The sequence below is a fragment of the Drosophila arizonae genome, chromosome 4, assembly GCF_054131065.1.
Source record: "Drosophila arizonae isolate 15081-1271.41 chromosome 4, UAZ_ARI_1.0, whole genome shotgun sequence".
NCBI lineage: Eukaryota > Metazoa > Arthropoda > Insecta > Diptera > Drosophilidae > Drosophila > Drosophila arizonae.
Genome location: NC_142924.1, coordinates 24,032,782 through 24,050,397, shown reverse-complemented (window position 1 = coordinate 24,050,397; position 17,616 = coordinate 24,032,782). Strand labels below are relative to the sequence as shown.

Genomic DNA, 17,616 nt, shown 5'->3' with positions numbered 1-17,616 from the left:
TGGTTTACCTTAATAATTAATAATTAATAGCGTGCACATGGTAAAAATAGATATGGCTTGTAAAATGTTAAGCAATCTATCCTGACATCCCTTAATCCAATATTTGTAGAAGAAATGATTTATATCACCTTTACCAACTTGCATTGGACTATTTGTATTTATTTGAACTTATATTTGGCATGATCTGCACACACAGTAATCCAGTAAAAGATAATAAATTCATAAAGTGGTCTCAGATATTCTTACATATATTTTTTAATTGCTTGAGAATACATTTTTCTTATATATCTTCAATTCTATTATTCTTATATTTTCTTTTATTATTTAACTGTTGTAGATTAGTATAGCTTAATTTATTTATTACGTTTAGATAGTTTAATTATGTCCATGCTTGGACCTCAATAAAACTATTCGTTTAATAATTCGTTAAAATATTTATTGAAACAAGTTCTGTAAGAGATTCACCAGGCAGAATTGGCATTGCAGTTGCATTTAATTTTATAAAAAATTATTTTATAAGTAAATTTTAAATTACAAATATAATTAAGAATAGCGTGTTCAACTATCACGAATTTTTAGATTCTTACATTTATGTTTAGCATAGAATTAACTCAGAATAAAGTATTACATTCAAGCTGAAGTCTCTAGTTTCCAGTAATTAATTCTTAAGTGAGTCTTAATTTAAGATTATTTATAATTTCTAATAAATATACAAAATAAAGTAAAAAATTATTTTGAGCTGTTGTCATGTTAGTTTAGCTGCCCTATAAATGAAATACGCCCCGACTACAAGTGTATTTACTATTCGGTGGGCTGATTTATTTGATATCTGAACTGAGTTTTGTTTCCCTATTGACAAGCGGCAATTCACAGCTGGCAGGGCGCGAATATCGGGGAAGTCACGACTGATAACACCCACAAGTTGCTAGCATTAGTTTTTAGCACCATCGTGCCAATATAAACACGGAGATATTGGCAAGCCGTGAACATCGTGTGCCGCCGGCAAATTCCGCACGTAGGCGCTATGAATTGTGTGTGCCCAATGCAAATTGTGTGAATGGATTATTTTTGGCCATTATAAAAATGCTGCATGATATGTTGGTCAGCTGGAGCTAACGCTTTCACTGGCAGCAGATTGCCAAATTGGTTGCAAAATGCGCTGCGAGCGCCAGTGGAAGCGAAGCCTCCGATGGCCTTGCCTACACCTGCCCAGAATGGTGCAACCCCTGGCAAGGTGAGGTAGGCCTATTGAGCCATCAAATTATGACACGACGAGTTGGCCAGCTGGAAATGGTTTATTGACCACGGCGCGCTCTTTACATAATGAGCGGGACTGCTGGAAGTGTGACGACAAAGCTCATTGGGCATTCCAGGCACGCCGGCCACTTGGCTGCCCCGGCACACATCGCATTACTTTCATTGCTTGGCCATTTGATAACGTTCAATGGCTGGGACGACCCACCGTGCCAGCAGTTCGACCCGCCGGGCTGCACGTGCTATTGGCCAACGATTGCAGCTGCCTTTGAGTGCTATAAAATGCGTGGGCTGCAGCGGATTGGAGCACAGTTCAACGACAACAGCAGAGCAGCACAAGTGTCTCAGGCGCGCCGTCAATCTTAACCTTTGGATAACTCGAATTAAGCGTGAAATCTCCACAATGAAGGTGGGTGTGGGGCGGGAGATTGAGGTTCCCGAATTCTTTTTAACTGTTAAAGTTTTCTTTAGTTCTTCATCTGCACTTTGGCATTGCTGGGCGTGGCTCAGGCTGGCCTGCTGCCCCATTTGGAGCACGATGTGCACCACGAGGAGCTGCCACCCTACGTGGACAGCGATATCCACCATTCCGATGGCATTCATTTGGGCCACAGCTCCGCCATAGTGATCGATGGTAACGACCACCACGTGGACGCTGTGCCTCATCCCGTCTACCACCACGATGGCTACTCTGCGCACTTGGATCACGACGTGCACCACGGCCATTTGGAGCATGTGCACGCTCCGGCCAAGATTGTCAGCCACGAGCCCATCCATGAAGTGGAGCCAGTCCATCATGTGCACAAGGTGGTGCACGATGAGCCACACCACTTCCTGCACTACAGGAACCCCGTGGTCGATCATCACATCATCCACAACAACGCGCACATCGATACGCACGCCCATGCCCACGCCGATCTGCACCACTATGCCCACCACTCAGCTCCGCTGGTGCACCACCACCACTCGGCTCCGCTGGTGCACCACCACAGCCACGCCGCTGTGGTGCACAAGACCATCTACCCCGCCCACCTGGATGTCCATAGCCACGCCAACCTGCTGGCCTTTGCCAAGCACCACTTGCACGGTAAATACGGCAAAGTCAGGATCACGGAGACGCATTACTGAGAGATTTCCCCCACCACGCCACACCACCGCACCACATCCCACACACATAACACATAACACTTATCCAACTGCATGACGACGCTTTCATAGCTAATTTATTACGCACAACGTTTAGTTTCTAGTGCTCGAATAAACGGGTTGTTTTTAAAGATCTTTGTGTGCACAACTCTCACTCTCTCTGTCCCTCTCTCTCTCCCTCTCATTCTCTCACTCTCTCTGTCGATCCATCTCGATTGCTCTCATTGCGCCTTGGAGCAGTACGGCATATTCCCACCACGGCCATTGCTCAGCTCATCAAATCACTCACTGGCCACTCAACAAGCCAGCATAATACATCAAGCTGCGCGAGCCAACGTAATTTACTTGCAATTTAAAGATAAACAGGCGCGATAATGTCTACAAAGCATAAACGTGAGTTGACGCCTACAATAGTAGGCAGCAGTCGAGCTTGGGGCAGTGGCCGTGGCCGTGGCAGTGGCATGAGCAGGGGCTGCGACTCTAGCTGTGGCTGTGGCTGTGCCTGTTCCAGAAGTAGAGGCATAAACAGCGCAGGTTCAGGCCATACATCATCGCACTATCGCCTCAACCGCAGAGAGTGAAGGTGTTGCTGCTGCTGCTGCTGCTACTTCTGCCTCACGCCAAAGCGTCGCTTCGTGCAACGGCACAACTGAACGAGCTTCTGAACAATTGCAAAGTGCCGAGCACGAAGCGAACGCGCGATGCAGTCGACCCTGACAAACGCAAATGCTGTGGTTCAGGCTCTGGCTCTAGCTCTGGCTCAGGCTCAGGGCGTCGCGTCGTGTCCAACTGCATGTCTAGGGGCCAAAAGCGCATGCGCAACACGTGGCTGCAACACTCGCACTCACACTCCTTTGCTATTCCCCTTCCCGTTCCCCTTTCAGTTACTATTCCCCTGCCAACACAGCGAGCTCAGCCAAGCGCGGAGCTCTTCACCACTGTAATTTTCCAGTCGTGCGGCAGCTAAGCGCGTGCCGCGCTCATTTTCATTTTCATTGCTCAACTACAATGGGAAAGGAAATTCGGACTAGCCCAAGAAAACTTCGATTTTGTCGTAGCAAACAGGTAAACTGATGCCAAATTTCCCTAAATGATATATTTTAGCCGATGAAAAAGATGACTAAGCCAAGTCGCGCTTTAGCTAACTTGAATCATATTCGCTTAGTTTAATTGAAAATCGTATATATTATATTTTGTATTCAACTTTAGAGACAGACAGCAGATATTAATATGGACTTGGCTTATTCAAAAAATCAAAACATAACTCAAACTCATCGAAAATTAGATGGGTATAATATAATTTTATTTACTTTTCCCATAAATATTTTTTGTTATTTAATTATTTATTTATTAACAAGATAGGCCCAATGAAAAACTACAGCTAACTTAAGTTTAAGTATTGGCAGCTGGGGTCCTCGGCTTGGTTATTTCATTTTCTTTTTGGATTTTTTTTTTTTTTTTTGTTATACCCTGAACCCATTGAAAATGGGAAATCAGGGTATAATGGTTTTGTTAAAAGTATGTAACAGGCAGAAGGAGGCGTGGCAGACCCCACAAAGTATATATATTCTTGATCAGGACGACGAGCTGAGTCGATTTGGCCCTGTCCGTCTGTCTGTCCGTCCGTCCGTCCGTCCGTCCGTCCGTCCGTCCGTCCGTCCGTCCGTCCGTATGTATGAACGCGTCGATTTCAGAAGATATAAGAGCTAGAGACTTCAAATTTTTTTTTAAATGTCCGTAATTATAGCGCGCATATCAAGTTTATCATTAAAAATCGCTAACTCATCCCGATCTTTTTTTATCGATAAAAAACCTTATCGAAAACCAGTTATAAAATTATATCTTCTACACCTTTATTGCTAGAGTCTCCAAATTTTTAATGTAGGCTTATGCGTGCGTGTGGATGCATGTGTATGTATGTGTGCATAAAAGAAGTGCAGAATGATTAGAATATCAGCTTGGAGGGTTCATGGTATCTCCTAGTCGAGCAGTCTCGACTGGAGCTTTCTTACTTGTTTTTTTTTTTAGATATCTAGAGATGTTGTAAAAATCAGAGGTGAATTTAGTCTGAATGAAAAGTAAAGACTCAGACTAATATTTAATTTGCCTGCGACTTTAGGTTTATATTCGCAGCTCCAATTGAGCTTTAGTCAGCTCTCACAAGTCAAGCCTAAATACAAAGTCGTTGCACCCGATGCTAGTGTATAAACATTATTAGCAAATGGCCAACAAATTCGCAAATCGCGACCTTTGCTCTTTGTCAACAGCTCGCATTGAGAGCTGGCAACAGCAGCAGCAACAGCAACGGCAATGTCGTTGTTTGTGGCAACATTGTTAATGTGGCTAACGCCGACAAAAATCGTGCTGCTCGAATCTAAACCAAACGCATCACGACTTTTGCTTTTGCTCTGGCCTCTTCGGTTGCTAATGCTGGTGGTGCGTTATACGTTAACGTTATTGTTGCCTTGTCGTGCGTTGCGCCTCGACTGGGTAGCCACTGAGCATTGAATGCGCCACACGTTGCAATCGCTTTTGCAGTCATGCCACAAGCAAACACAGCCACTGATGAGCGCTGATGGCGCTGCTCAACACCTGCCAAAAATCGCATATACAATAAATCACAACAAAACGTTAACTTTTTTATTATGCTGCGCCGGGCGAGAAGAAGCTGTCAAAAAACACTGATGCGTAAAACACCCCCAACCTGCCGCCCGCTGCCTGCTGCCAGCCGTCTGCCGCCTCCTGCTTACTACCTCCTGCCTCTTCCTTCCACCTGGCCGCAGTCTACGCTGCGCTACGATTAAAGTCAGCGTAGTGTGGAAACGCTAATGGCCAAGGCATACAAAAGTTCGGGGGTCCGCGTGATGCTGATGCTGATGCCGATGGCACTTGCTGCGAGCTGCGCTAGCTGTTGCTGAAGCTCTGAGGCGAGCTGGGGTTGGAGCTGGAGTTGCAGTTGGAGTTGGAGTTGGCTGGTCAGACAATGCCACAGTTTATATTGCAAGTGGCTGCGTCGTTCGCTCGGCCTGGTCATTAGCAGCAATGCAGCTGCAACTGACGCCGAGCCAGTGTAACTACAGTAGCCATTCAACGGGGTAGGCAGCAGGCAGCAGCAGCAGCTCACAATTGCAGACCCGGGACTGCTCACTGCCGACTGCCGACTGCCGACTGCCGACTGCTGACTACTGAGTGCCGTCGTCTGCTTGGCAGCGTAATTGTGTTAAAAATTACTCAGGCATCTTAATCACTTTGGTAAATATTTTGCTTGTGAGGCAGCAGCAGCAGCCGCCGCAGCAGCAGCAGAGTGAACGAGGTTAATGCGCTACAGCTGCAACAAGCGTCGCCAAGACTCATAATGTTGCCAGAAAAGCAACAGCAACAGCAACATGCAACAGCAACAGCGACATGCAGCAACAGCAGCTCGCTCCTTACACACTTCAATCGTCTGTGTGGGTGTGCGTGTTGTTGCTACATGCAAAAGGCCAAGACGGTCTGTGCCAAGTTTTCATTCATGAAATTGGCCATATTGATGGCCAGGGCGCACAGGTGAGGCGCGCGGGGGCCACTTGATTGCATGTTCGAGCTCAGTTCATTTTCAACAGCATCAAGGATCAAATGCATTTAATACGCGACGTTGCCAGCATCCGATGTTGCTACAACAGGGAAAAAAGCACTACCTTGTTGTTGCTGCTTTATCGGGCGTGCTCATCTCTGTGAGGCAGCCGGTTAAGTACGGGTACGGGTCCTGGACAAAGGCGGGTGGCACACCTGCGGCAAACTGCTTTGCAATTATTACGTTTTGCTAATCTTGTTGTTGTTGTTGTTGCTAAAGTTGTTGCTCTTGCTGCTGCTGCTGTTGCGGCCCCAATGGCGATGCGAGTTATGCTAAATAAAGCCGCTAAGTCCCTTCGATGGCCGTGGTCTGATGATGTTGCAGTCAGCTTCTGTGTGAACTGTTTGCATGTGTATGTGTGTGTGTGTGTGTGTGTGTGTTGGTGTGTGCTACACTTTCTCTGCTGAGCTCTGCACTCGCATCGGGGCATCATAATTTAGCTGCAATCATCATTATCGTTGCCGGCTGGTCTCCGGTCCGAGATTCTTGTGCAAAACGCCCGCACGTAGCAATTTTTGCATATTTTTTCTTGCAGGCAACAGGGCAGCAACAAATTGCAATTGGAGCGAAACTGCACCACCATCAACAGCAGCAGCAGCAGCAGCAGCAACTGTCAGACAGTCAGTCATTTAGTCAACCTGAAAGTCTGAAAGTCAAGCAGTCAGTGAGTCTATCATTCAGTCAGTCACAGTCCGCAAAGTTGCCAGCAATTTGCTCAAATAAAAACGTAAAAACAAAATGCAGTCAGGAAGCTGTTGCTGCTTCTGCTTCTGCCTCGGCTGCTGCTGCTGCTGCCTCAGCTGCGCATGCGTCTTTGGCAGCATATAATTGTCTTGGGCGAGCGAGGATGCTTCAAGATCTGTTGCGTTGATGCAACACGGACGCAGCTGTGCCACTGCCACTGCCACTGCCACTGCTATTTCCATTGCTGCTGTGGCTACTGCTGTCCATGTCCGGCGGCAATTGTAATTACCGCAGTTGCGCCTCCCGTCGTCCGTCTTGGCCAACGCCTTCGCCTTCGCCATTGCCATCGCCGTCGCCCATCGGCTGGACAAATGCGCAGTAGCCTGCCATTTCAGTTACGCCTGTAGTTTGTTATTACGCGCATTATTTCTTCAACCCTTCGCCCCCCGCTTGCCCCCTCCTTCGTGCCTGCCCCCTGCACAGCCGCCACATAATCTGCACTGATTGCATTCAGGCAAACACCGGCGGCCAAAGGCATTTGCATTATTTTCGCATTCCACAAACTTCAGCTGCATAATTTTATTTATTTTTATTTTTATTATTTTCTCTTTTCTCATTATTTATTTAAGAAGTGGCTGGCTGAGAGTCCTTGAAAAGTATCCTAGTTTCGTTTAATTGTTGTTCAAGAAAACTAATTTTTACAGTAGTTATTCATAATTTAAACCTTACGAAAGGGCATGCATTTAAATAATGGATCTAGTTTCAAAGAGAGTTAGTTTCCTTTCCTATAAGTACTTGACTGGTTTCTAGTTAGAGTTAATTATTTTCGTTTTTATGGCTGCTAAGGATTGTCGATTTAAACCACAACTACAGGTCGGCGAACTAACTTAATCTAGCTAAGCATTAGTTTACATAGCACCATAAAACATTCCTCAAAATGCAGCACCTCAAAGAACAAGCTAACTCGTCAAACAATAAGGCTCAGACCTGATCGGCAAATGATATAGAAAGGGCATGGAAGTAATTTGATTTTGTTGTCAACTAATATCACAATGTTGTTCACTGATTCTCCTTTTGATGTATTATTGCGTTGCTTAAAATAAACTAAATGTCCTTAAGTCTAATACAATTGTTTCGATTAATGTTATCTTTTATTTAATTTGGTTTACGTTGCATAAATCTTGGATTTGCATTCTTAGGTCTAGAAGGCAAATGTAAGCTAAGAGTTGAAAAAGTCTTTTAATTGTTGTTTAATTTACAAACTCTGCTTTATAATTAAGTTTTAGTTTAATTGTAATTCATTGAAGGTAAAATTCGAAAAGCACTATAAAAATATGTGTGGAAGCGATTCGAGTAAAATTTTAATTTCATAAATTGTCCTTTTTTTTTTTTTTTTTGCTTTTAGGATTACTTATATATTTTTACATTTAAAAAGTTTTTTGCTTTGCTTTATTTATCTCCGAAATTGAGTTGTTCACTTTGAGTAAATGGATTTTGATAAAAAATACTTGACTCGTTTTTTTTTTTTTTTTTTTGTATGCTTATAAAGCAGCATTGAATGCTTAAATCTTAAACTTCTTAGAAGCAGTTGAAAAATGTTTAGGCTTATATTTATTTAAAACATGGTACGTATGCTTGGTAAATAGTTATCTATGTAATTAGTATTAGTCAAAAAGTTGATTTCTCTGCAAAAAACCGCATAATTTACAATGCCTTGATATCCATATATTATTGTATATATATAGTATATCTACATGTATTTGTATATGTACATTATCAATAACTCATTCGAGATTAATGCGTATCAAAAATTGGGTTTTAAGGCACTTCCGTGTGACGGAAATATACTAAATTTACATACATATCTATATATAATATCTGTCTGCAACATTTATTTATGGCCTGGCATTTGCGAAACTATGTTAGGAGCTGGAAATACCCAGCTTAGTGCCACCTTTTTGCCAGCACTAAATCTTTGGCTAACAATCATTTGGACTGGCTCCAAAGCGCAGTGCCAAAGAATTATGCTGATGAAAACAATAAACTTGGGCCACAGAATCAGCCGAACCGAACCGAGCCGAACAACAACGAGCCTCTCTAAGCCGCACCAACACACGCAACACACACAACACACACCACACACACCACACACGCAACACAACAGACAAACTTCAAACTCAATTTTCGCGCTACAATTACAAATGACGGCGATAAATTTCGCGATGCCCAAAAAGACAAAGGAGTTGCTTTAACAGCTAGCTGGGCTGCCCGGCCGTCCCGTCCGCCAGACGGAAGTGATAATAAACGCACGACACGCGCGCTTGCTTAGAGATTTATGCGTGCAAAAATCCAGGCCGAGCTGCAAATAATGTCAACCGGGCGGCGGCATCCAAAATGATGCACGGTCCACAGAATGGCGACTGATGGATGGGGAAGGGGAAAGGGGAATGGAAAGTGGGAAGTGGGGTACGCAATGGATTATGCAATGCGACGTCAGCCATGTGCGCCTGATAATTCAGTGGCCCCCGGTTCGAATCTCTGGCTAACCATAAGTCACAACAGACTCCCTCGAGCCCTGCCCCTGCTCCTGCCACTGCGCAGAGTGCAGCGTGCAACATGACTAGAGCTTGGCTACTTAGTCGGCGGCCGTGATTAATGGGTCGCTGCAGTTGCGGCTATGGCCCGATCCCGCAATGTCTTTCAATTACGTCGCTTTAAAGCTGCCACCAAAAACTTTTGCCTTTGCTTAATTGCAAACAAGCCAAGGCAGGGCACGGCAAGGCTGGGTGGGGACACACAGGCAGGGGTGCTGCCACAATTAACCCAAAAGTTAAACTGTGCCATGACTGCAGTTCGTGTTTGTTTTGCGTGGCGACTCGTCTGCACCCCTTCACTTATTAAGAAATTAATTTAGTCATTGGAAAACAAGGTCAGACATTAGCCGCAAACTGCATTGCAGCAGTCGCAGGTGGACCCACCAGGCTCCAGGGCCGCCCACGCCCCCGCCCACCCGGCGGTCGGCTTCGTGTCGTTTGGCCATTAAGCCTAAAGAAATTTGCGCGTCGCCCCAGGCACGGGGAAATTGGGCACCCCCGCAGGTCGCAGGTGGCAAAGCGTGGGAAAACTGGCCCGAAAACTCTTGCGAGGGGCCATTTGGGGGCCATTCGTCTGCTGCGTGCCAGACTGCAATTTCGTGACCAGCTGCGGCTTCGCCATTTGCCATGTAAGCGCCTTCGATTGCCTAAAAGCTTGTAAGCCAGTTTCCGGGGCAAAAGGACTTCGGCAGCCCCACCCCGGCCACGATAAGAGTACAGGTGGAGTGGGAGGGACGAGGGGAAAGATGTCGCTGGGGTCGAATGCTCAAGCAGACATTTGATGCGGCCAAGGTAACCCAGATTTACCTATGATCTGTCTTACGGCAATCTTGATCCAATAATTTATGCTGTGTCTGCGGTTACGCCTCAAATTCGAGTTGCTATAAACAAAATAAGAATTATAGCAGTGTGCCATAAAAAGAAAATAAATAAAGATTTATGTGTATTGTTTTTTGTTTGTCTGTATTTGATAGTATTTTTTGTGTTTTTATTTTTTATTTTTTGTTTTTTTGTCTTGTTTGTTTTATTTTTCAAAAACATTTGAACTTTTGAAACTAATCATAACGAACTACAACATAAATTAATAATTTATTTAAACGGATAATTAAAATTAATAATCAATATATCATGCGCTCAGAAAAATGGTAATAAATAACAAAAACTTCAACTTGAAACAGTTATAAAAAGAATTTATAATATTGGCAAAACAGAAACTTGCCATATAATTTATAATTTTTAATTTAAAGTTTTTAATAATTTTTTTTTTGTCTTTTTTGTTTTTTTTTGCATTGCTTCGGATTGGCCAAGAATGTTTTATTGAATATAAAATTGAACTAAAAAACAGGAAGTTTTTATTTCATTGCATGAAAACCAAAAATATAAAATGATACATTTTTATTTTGTAAGTTATAAAAAGAGAGATTTTTGTTAAACAAAAAATAAAATAGAAATAATAACATAGAAATAATTATTAATTTAGCTTTGCAATCGCCTCACGTACGAAATTGAAATGTCTTAGTTTTTGTGCCCTAGGGAGAATTCTTTGTCTTTTTCTGCGTGTAAAATTGTAAAACTATAATTAAATTAATACAAATCGTTGTCTTTTAGGCGCCAAGACGTTAATAGCTAAATGCGCAATGCTGCCGAGTAGAATAGCCTAAAATAAATTAGCGTACATTTATGTTAATCGTAATTACAAATAAATTATAAATAATAATAAAATAATAGCTAACGTTTTGTTTATGGTTTGTCCGCTTTGCTTTCAATTACTAAATACAAATACGTTAAGATCTATGGCGAACGTAGCCTAGATGGGTTGCATGCCTAGCTTAATAATTTCAATGTTGTTCAAAAATGCCCAGAGGCCGAGCTCCGACCTCTCTTCACTCCGCTCTCCTCTCCCCAACTATGTGTCTAACTAACATTATTAACGAAACTAGCTAACGAACTAGGTCTAGCTAGCGCCCATATGTACTATGCGTAAGAGTGTCGGTTCATTATGACGTTAACTAACTGCTAAATTGTGGAACATGGAATTGCTAGCTGTATCTGAACGTTGTAAACAACATTATCCAAAAATACAATACTACGAAATACCAACTGAGCCCGCCCCAGCTCCAGTTGCTCTACAACTAATTTAAACGCTAATACGTTGGGAGGTGGTCTGAGTTAACTCCGTCTGTGTGCTGTGTGTGTCTCTTGCGTGTGTGTGTGTGTGTGTGTATGTGTGGGATGCTTGAGTAAAATGTAAAATAAATCTTTAACTTTAATTTATATATATAAACACATACATATATACGTGTGTCTATGTGCGTGCGTGTGTGTGTGTGTGTAAACCTAAGCCTTTAACAGTAGGTAGTAATTAGGTTCTCAGTCTTCGCAGAGAGATTTTCAGAGTTGTGCGTAGCGGGAAGCTACAACTGATCTATGGGCTCGACTGGCACTAAGCTGGGCAACTCTAGTGACTCTTCTAGAAGGTCATGAACTGTCTAGCCGCGGCCGCGTAGAGGTACCGTTAGGCACTCTCCGTCTTTACCACAATGGGCATGGGTCCGCCCATGCCGAGGGGCGACTTCTGCAGCAGCTCCTCCTGCTGCAGCAGCAGTGGCAGATTCATGTTCATTTTCATGTCCAGCAGCGGCATCGGTGACTTGGCCTGTTCGCCCCGGTTGCCCCCACCACCTCCACCACCACCGCTACCGCCACCACCGCCACCCGCACCACCCGCACCACCGCCGCCTCCGGAGCCACGCGACTCGTAGCGTGTGTGGGTGCGCATGTGGCGCGTGATCATGTCGCGACGGCAGGCGGCGTACGGGCACTGCGGGCACTTGTAGGGCTTCTCGCCGGTGTGGGTGCGCTGGTGCGTGGACAGGTGGTCGGAACGCGAGAAGACCTGGCCGCACACCTTGCAGGTGTACGGCTTGACGCCGGTGTGCAGGCGCATGTGACGGGTCAGCATGTCGGAGCGGGCAAACGAGCGATGGCAAACGTCGCAGGAGTAGGCTTTGGTTATGTCGTTGGCGGGATTGCGCGACTTGTGGCGTGAGGCCATGTGCTTGGCCAGCCGATCGTGCAGCGAGAACATCTGCCCGCATGTCGGGCACACATAGGCCACGTCCGAGCCGGGCGGCATCTCCTCCACCACCGGCGACACGTCCAGGTTGTAGCGCCAGGCCACCGTCTCCTTGGTGGTGGGCGAGGCCACATCCCCCTTGATCACCGGCACGCCTACCGTCGTGGTGGGCACGTGCGAGTGCAGCGGATGCATCGGCATCTCCATCTTGATCATCGCTGCTGCCGCCGCAGCCGCTGCTGCGTGTGCCGCCGCTGCCGTCATGGCGTACGGCGACATTGCCGAGGGCGGCGCCAGGGTCGACGTGGGCGTGGTGCTGGTCAGCGAGGTGCTCGAGTGCGTGCTCGATGCCGGCGAGAGCGCATTCATGCTCTCCAGGCTGCTGGCGGCGCTCATCGATGCGGCCGGAGGCGGCATCATGGACGCATTGGCGGCGTGCAGAGGCGGCGAGCCCGACTTGAACTTCTTCGGGTCGCCGAAGAAGTCGCTGCGCATGCACAGGTCCAATGGACGCTCCTGCGGCGGCGGCATGGGCTTCTCGCCGGAGGAGGCGGAGCTCTTCTTCTTGGCCGGCTTCGGGCTGAGCCGCGTGGGCTGCGCTGCTGTCACCGAGGAGTCGCTGCGCGGCGGCGAGGGCAGCGAGGGTGGCGGCGAGGCATTGATCAGCACGCCCGGCAGCAACTGTTGCTGCTGGCTGCCATTGATGTTATTGCTGCTGCTGCTGTTGCTGTTGCTGGTCGGCGTTTTGCCCTGGCTGGTGGGCGAGGTCTCCGTCTCGGAGGCAATGGAGGAGGGCGTGTGCTGCAGCGGCGAGGGGTACAGATCGTGACGCCGCCGGAACACCTCGTTCAGATACTTGGTGTGCAGATAGTAGCCAAACAGCGGCGAGGGTATGGGAAAGTAGCGATCGTACGGGCTTGGCATGGGCTCAGTCTTGATGTCCACGTGCAGCGGGTTCTCCTTGGCATCTGTGGCCATGTCGGGAGCTGGCTTCGAGGAGGGCGTCGCGGCCACCTGCAGCGGACTCATGCTGATCCGCGGGCTCTCCTGCTCGTCCTGGTCCGAGTGCGACAGCTCCTCCGCGGAGAGCTCAGCCTCGGCCTCGATTTGCTCCTCATCGCTGGCCGCTGCCAGTGCCTCGCGCTGCTCCCGCTTAATGTAGTTAGCCTCGTGTTTCTGCATGGCATCATGCGCTGCATCGCCGTTGTCCTCGTTCTCTCCATCGGCCTCCATCTCTTCGATGTCCCGCTCGTCCATATCCATGGGCTCCGTTTTGCAGGCGACGCCATTGTTGTTGTTGTTATTATTATTTGTATTGTTGTTGTTGTTATTATTATTATTGTTGTTGTTGTTGTTGTTGTGGTGGTGGAGCTTGTCGAGCACAGCCGAGAGGCGCTTGCGCTTGCGCTGCTTCCACGGCACGATGTTGTTGTTGGCCACGAACGGCTGGTTGTTGTTGTGCTGCTCGGCGCTGGCAACAGCAGCTGCGACCGCTGCGGAGGCGGCAGCCGCCGCCGCCTGCTGGTGCAGACTGAGGGCCAGCGGCAGGTGCTGGTGGGGCATGGGATGGCGGTACTGCAGCTGGGCGTAGTTCGCATAGTGGGAGGCAGCAGCTGCCGCCGCCGCCGCCGGCTGCTGCGCGGGCGCGTAGTGCTGACTGGGGTGGTGGTACTGCGCCGGGTGGTGGTGCTGGTGCGCGTGCGGATGTGGGTGCGGATGCGGATGGTGGTGATAGTGGTGGGGGTTGTGCGAGCCGGCGGCGTGATGATGATGCCCCATGGGGTCGGTGCCTTCTGCCATCGTCATTAGGTCAACTTTTTGTGGCGTGGGCGTCCTGCTGGCAACCTTCTGGCGATTATTCAGCTGCCTAACCTTGCGCGGCCGGGGATTCTTGCGGGCGACCTGGCGCGTGCGATTCGGCTGCAAGTAAACAAAAAGAAGACGCGCAATTGAACCAAACTGTTGCATAGCTGTAAATCTATTTATGTAGTTCGATATGTAAGCTGAAACAGTTCATTAATGAGCAAGCTGTTCGCTTTGTATAGTTGCCATACCGGCATAATAATTATTATTTATCTTTGGTTAGTCAATTAGAAAATCAGTAAGCAAGCTGTTAGTTAGTGTTGTTAATTGCTTTTGTTAGATGACGATTTCCTTTTCAAATATTTTGGCGTGCTTCAGCAAGGATTTTAGCACTGAATGCCAAACTTCAAACTGCAAAATATTCATCGATATTCAGGAAAAACAATCTCTTGCTGTCAAAGCACAGCGGACAATCGCTGTCCTCCTCGCACTACGGCAATTGAGACGGTCTGGCAGCACTGCACCCTAAAGTCTTGGCCGTTTTCTTTTTAGCGTGAAACTGCAGTCAGAAACAAGCTAACAAGCTAAAAGACATTACTTAAATAAAAGCTAAAGGGCGCTAATTCAGCTACAATAATTCATGGAAAATAGAATTGATCTGCAATACAAAATATGCATGATTGCAAATGTACGCAATATATAGTTGATTCCCAGCCCCGATTTTTGAGCTAAGCGTGATTGGATTCAGCATTCCTTAAAGCTGTCAGCTCTGCCGCTGCAGCCTCCGCTCGCTCGACTGGCAACGCCGGCAGCGCGCCGCTTGCAAGCTGCAGCTGGCAGAGCCGTGGCGCCCCATAAACTGAGTCCAATCAGTCAAGCATCAAAATGCTGCACTTGCTCTTGGCTTTCGCTCAACAAATAAATAAGATAAATTTTCGCTGGCGCTGCCAAAACAGACAACGTCGCCGCCGTCGTTTACGCTGCGTTAGTTTTATGCGTTTGCCGTTTGCCGTTTGTCGCTAAATCTGCTGCTCCCTGGTCACGCCCTGGACTTGGACTTAAACCTGGCACAACTGGCACTAGCGATGGCGACGCCAACAACTACATCTCCATCTCCATCTCCCGCTGTGGCTTTTTTTATTGCGCTGCCAGCAAATTTTATGGTGCTCAAGTTTATGACATTGCCTTGACCGCCGCCTGTCGTCGCATTCGTCTCTCTCTCTCTCTCTCTCTCTCTCTCTCTATCTCTCTCTCTCTCTCTCTCTTTGCGCTAGCTGCTCTCCGCTCTCCTCTGGCCTTTCACCATGCGCCGCTGGTCATTCAAAGGCAAGTGGAAATCAATGAATGGTCGCTTGGTAACAGGGGCACACAGCATCCTAAGCCGACGTCTGGCGCCAACATTCGCAAATAATTAAAAGTTACACACATGAAGTTTAGTCGAGCTCCCGTGCCCAGTGGCCAGTGTGTCCAGTGTCCAGTGGTCGGTGGTCAGTGCCAACTGGATGGCACAGGACAGCGGCAGTGCAGGCTGGCAGCGACGGCACGTCTGGAAGGACGTTTGCTGCATTGCGCTTATCCTTGTGATATATGAATATTGTGCACACACGCACCCAGCCGACAGAAGGGGGAGGGCGGAGGGCGGAGAGTGGAGGCGCTGCCTGAACTACGAGTTCTTGTACGCTGCACGCTTCACTTGCCTTTTGGCTAGCACTATGGGGTGGCAGCCCCAACTCAGCTGAGTTGGCTGAGTTGGCTTTGTATCTGACATAAGCTGGCAGTTTATGGTGGGTCGTTGTCGCTGCTGTTGTCCTTCTGTTTGCAATTTGCGCCTACAACAGGAGCCGTGGCAGGAGCAGGAGCTGGAGCAGTAGCCGTGTCCGTGTCCTTAACGGTCACGTGTTTGTGTTACGTGTTGAGAAAATGAAAAGAGTCCAACGAACGAGCGCGCCGCACGAGTTGTGGCAGGCAGTTGCTCGGGTGTTGAAGTGCCGGCGACATGGACACCTGTGTCAGCCTCCCCCTCCGCCTCCTGCCAGAGGCCCCGACTCTCCTCCTCCTGCCCAAACACTGCGCCAGTTAGTGGCTTGTTATTGTTGCTGTTGTCGCATGTTCATTCATTGTCTGGCGCACTCGTTTAATGGAGTGCGTGTGCCGGCCTTTGTCTGCTTAAAGTTGTTATTAACTTTTTCGATTTTACAACTTAAATGGAAATGCTAAAAACTTTGCTCGTTATGTGCCATATAATCATAACTCATGTTCTATTTTCTGTTGCACAGCAGAACCAGAAAAAAATAGACCCCAAACGAATAGCGAACGGAGAACGGCGAAGGGCAATTAATATTCTTAATTAGCGTAATTAAACAACGCAGCGCTGACAACTATGCGAAAAACTTTTGCTCCATGGCAATGTTAACCCTTTTCTTTTTTTTTGCTTTTTGTGCCAACAAACATTGGGTTTTAGGTTTTGCATAAATTAAAAATAACAAAAAATAACAAAAAAATATCAGAAAAAATAACATAAATTTTGACGCCCGCTCAAGGCTCCAAGTGGGGTCGCCTCGTTAGCACGCGAAAAGGAACTGCGCAGAAAATGCCGAGAAAGAGATTTATGATTTATGGCTAGAGATTTTCATATATTTTTATATACACAAGGAAAAGGCGCTTAAGGAAGAGAAAAGCGATGCAGTCGAAGTGAATTCATATGAAATGAAGTGTTAATTCGACCCTTGAGTGGGAGAGAACTTTGAGCTGATGTTGGCACGATTATAGTGAGTAGTCTATATATAAAGTTGCCTAATAATTGCCTCTAGGACTTTATATAAGCTACGTAGTACAGCAAAAAGTACAACTTTATTAGCGCTGATGAGACTCAGAACTTGCCACACACGAAACAAGCGTCGCGTCTTGAATTTGGCAGCCCTGCCGAATTAGCCAGTGCTAATAGCTGCCCGTTTATGTCTTGTGCAATTACTAAAAACAAAAAAATAAAACAAAATAGCAGAAGAGAAGAAAAAATCAAACATTTTATGATCATCTTTGCGGCAAAGCACTTTATGGCCATTCATTTGCTGGCTCAGCAGCACGAAGTGAGTTTCATTAATGAAGCTAGACGTCAAATTAAAAATCTGGCAAGCCAACTTATTGTTAAGCGGAGGGGAGGGAGAGGGGGGGGGCACTTGGGGCCCAAGCAGCGCCCAAAAAACCTAAACATGGCGCTACGGGCTGCGAAACAGCGAAACATGCTTGTAAGCAAATGTTTGGAAAAACTGGAACAGCGCCGTGTCATTTGCGAGCGACAGATACAGATACAGCAGAAGTATCTATGAGATACGCGCCAGAAAGAATTAAGTGCAAGGCAAGCGAAAATGGGTGCGAGCGAGATGGCAGATAAACCGTGTGAGAATGTGTGTGTGTGTGTGCGATATGCTTAATTACATTATTAAACA

General features: G+C 46.8%; 2 protein-coding genes across 2 annotated transcripts; one reads left to right on the top strand and one right to left on the bottom strand.

Moving 5' to 3' along the window:
• The first annotated feature begins 1,568 nt into the window (after positions 1–1,568).
• On the top strand, positions 1,569–2,531 carry LOC108612429 (uncharacterized). Its single transcript, XM_018005311.2, has 2 exons — positions 1,569–1,663; positions 1,726–2,531. The coding sequence occupies exons 1-2, from the start codon at positions 1,658–1,660 to the stop codon at positions 2,380–2,382; spliced, it is 663 nt and encodes a 220-aa protein (XP_017860800.1). The 5' UTR covers positions 1,569–1,657; the 3' UTR covers positions 2,383–2,531.
• Positions 2,532–7,207: 4,676 nt separating this feature from the next.
• On the bottom strand, positions 7,208–14,841 carry klu (zinc finger protein klumpfuss). Its single transcript, XM_089466580.1, has 2 exons — positions 14,422–14,841; positions 7,208–14,287 (listed from the first exon to the last, which is right to left on the bottom strand). Exons 1-2 carry the CDS (start codon positions 14,425–14,427, stop codon positions 11,807–11,809), a joined length of 2,487 nt encoding a protein of 828 aa, XP_089322706.1. The 5' UTR covers positions 14,428–14,841; the 3' UTR covers positions 7,208–11,806.
• Between the last annotated feature and the right edge of the window lie 2,775 nt (positions 14,842–17,616).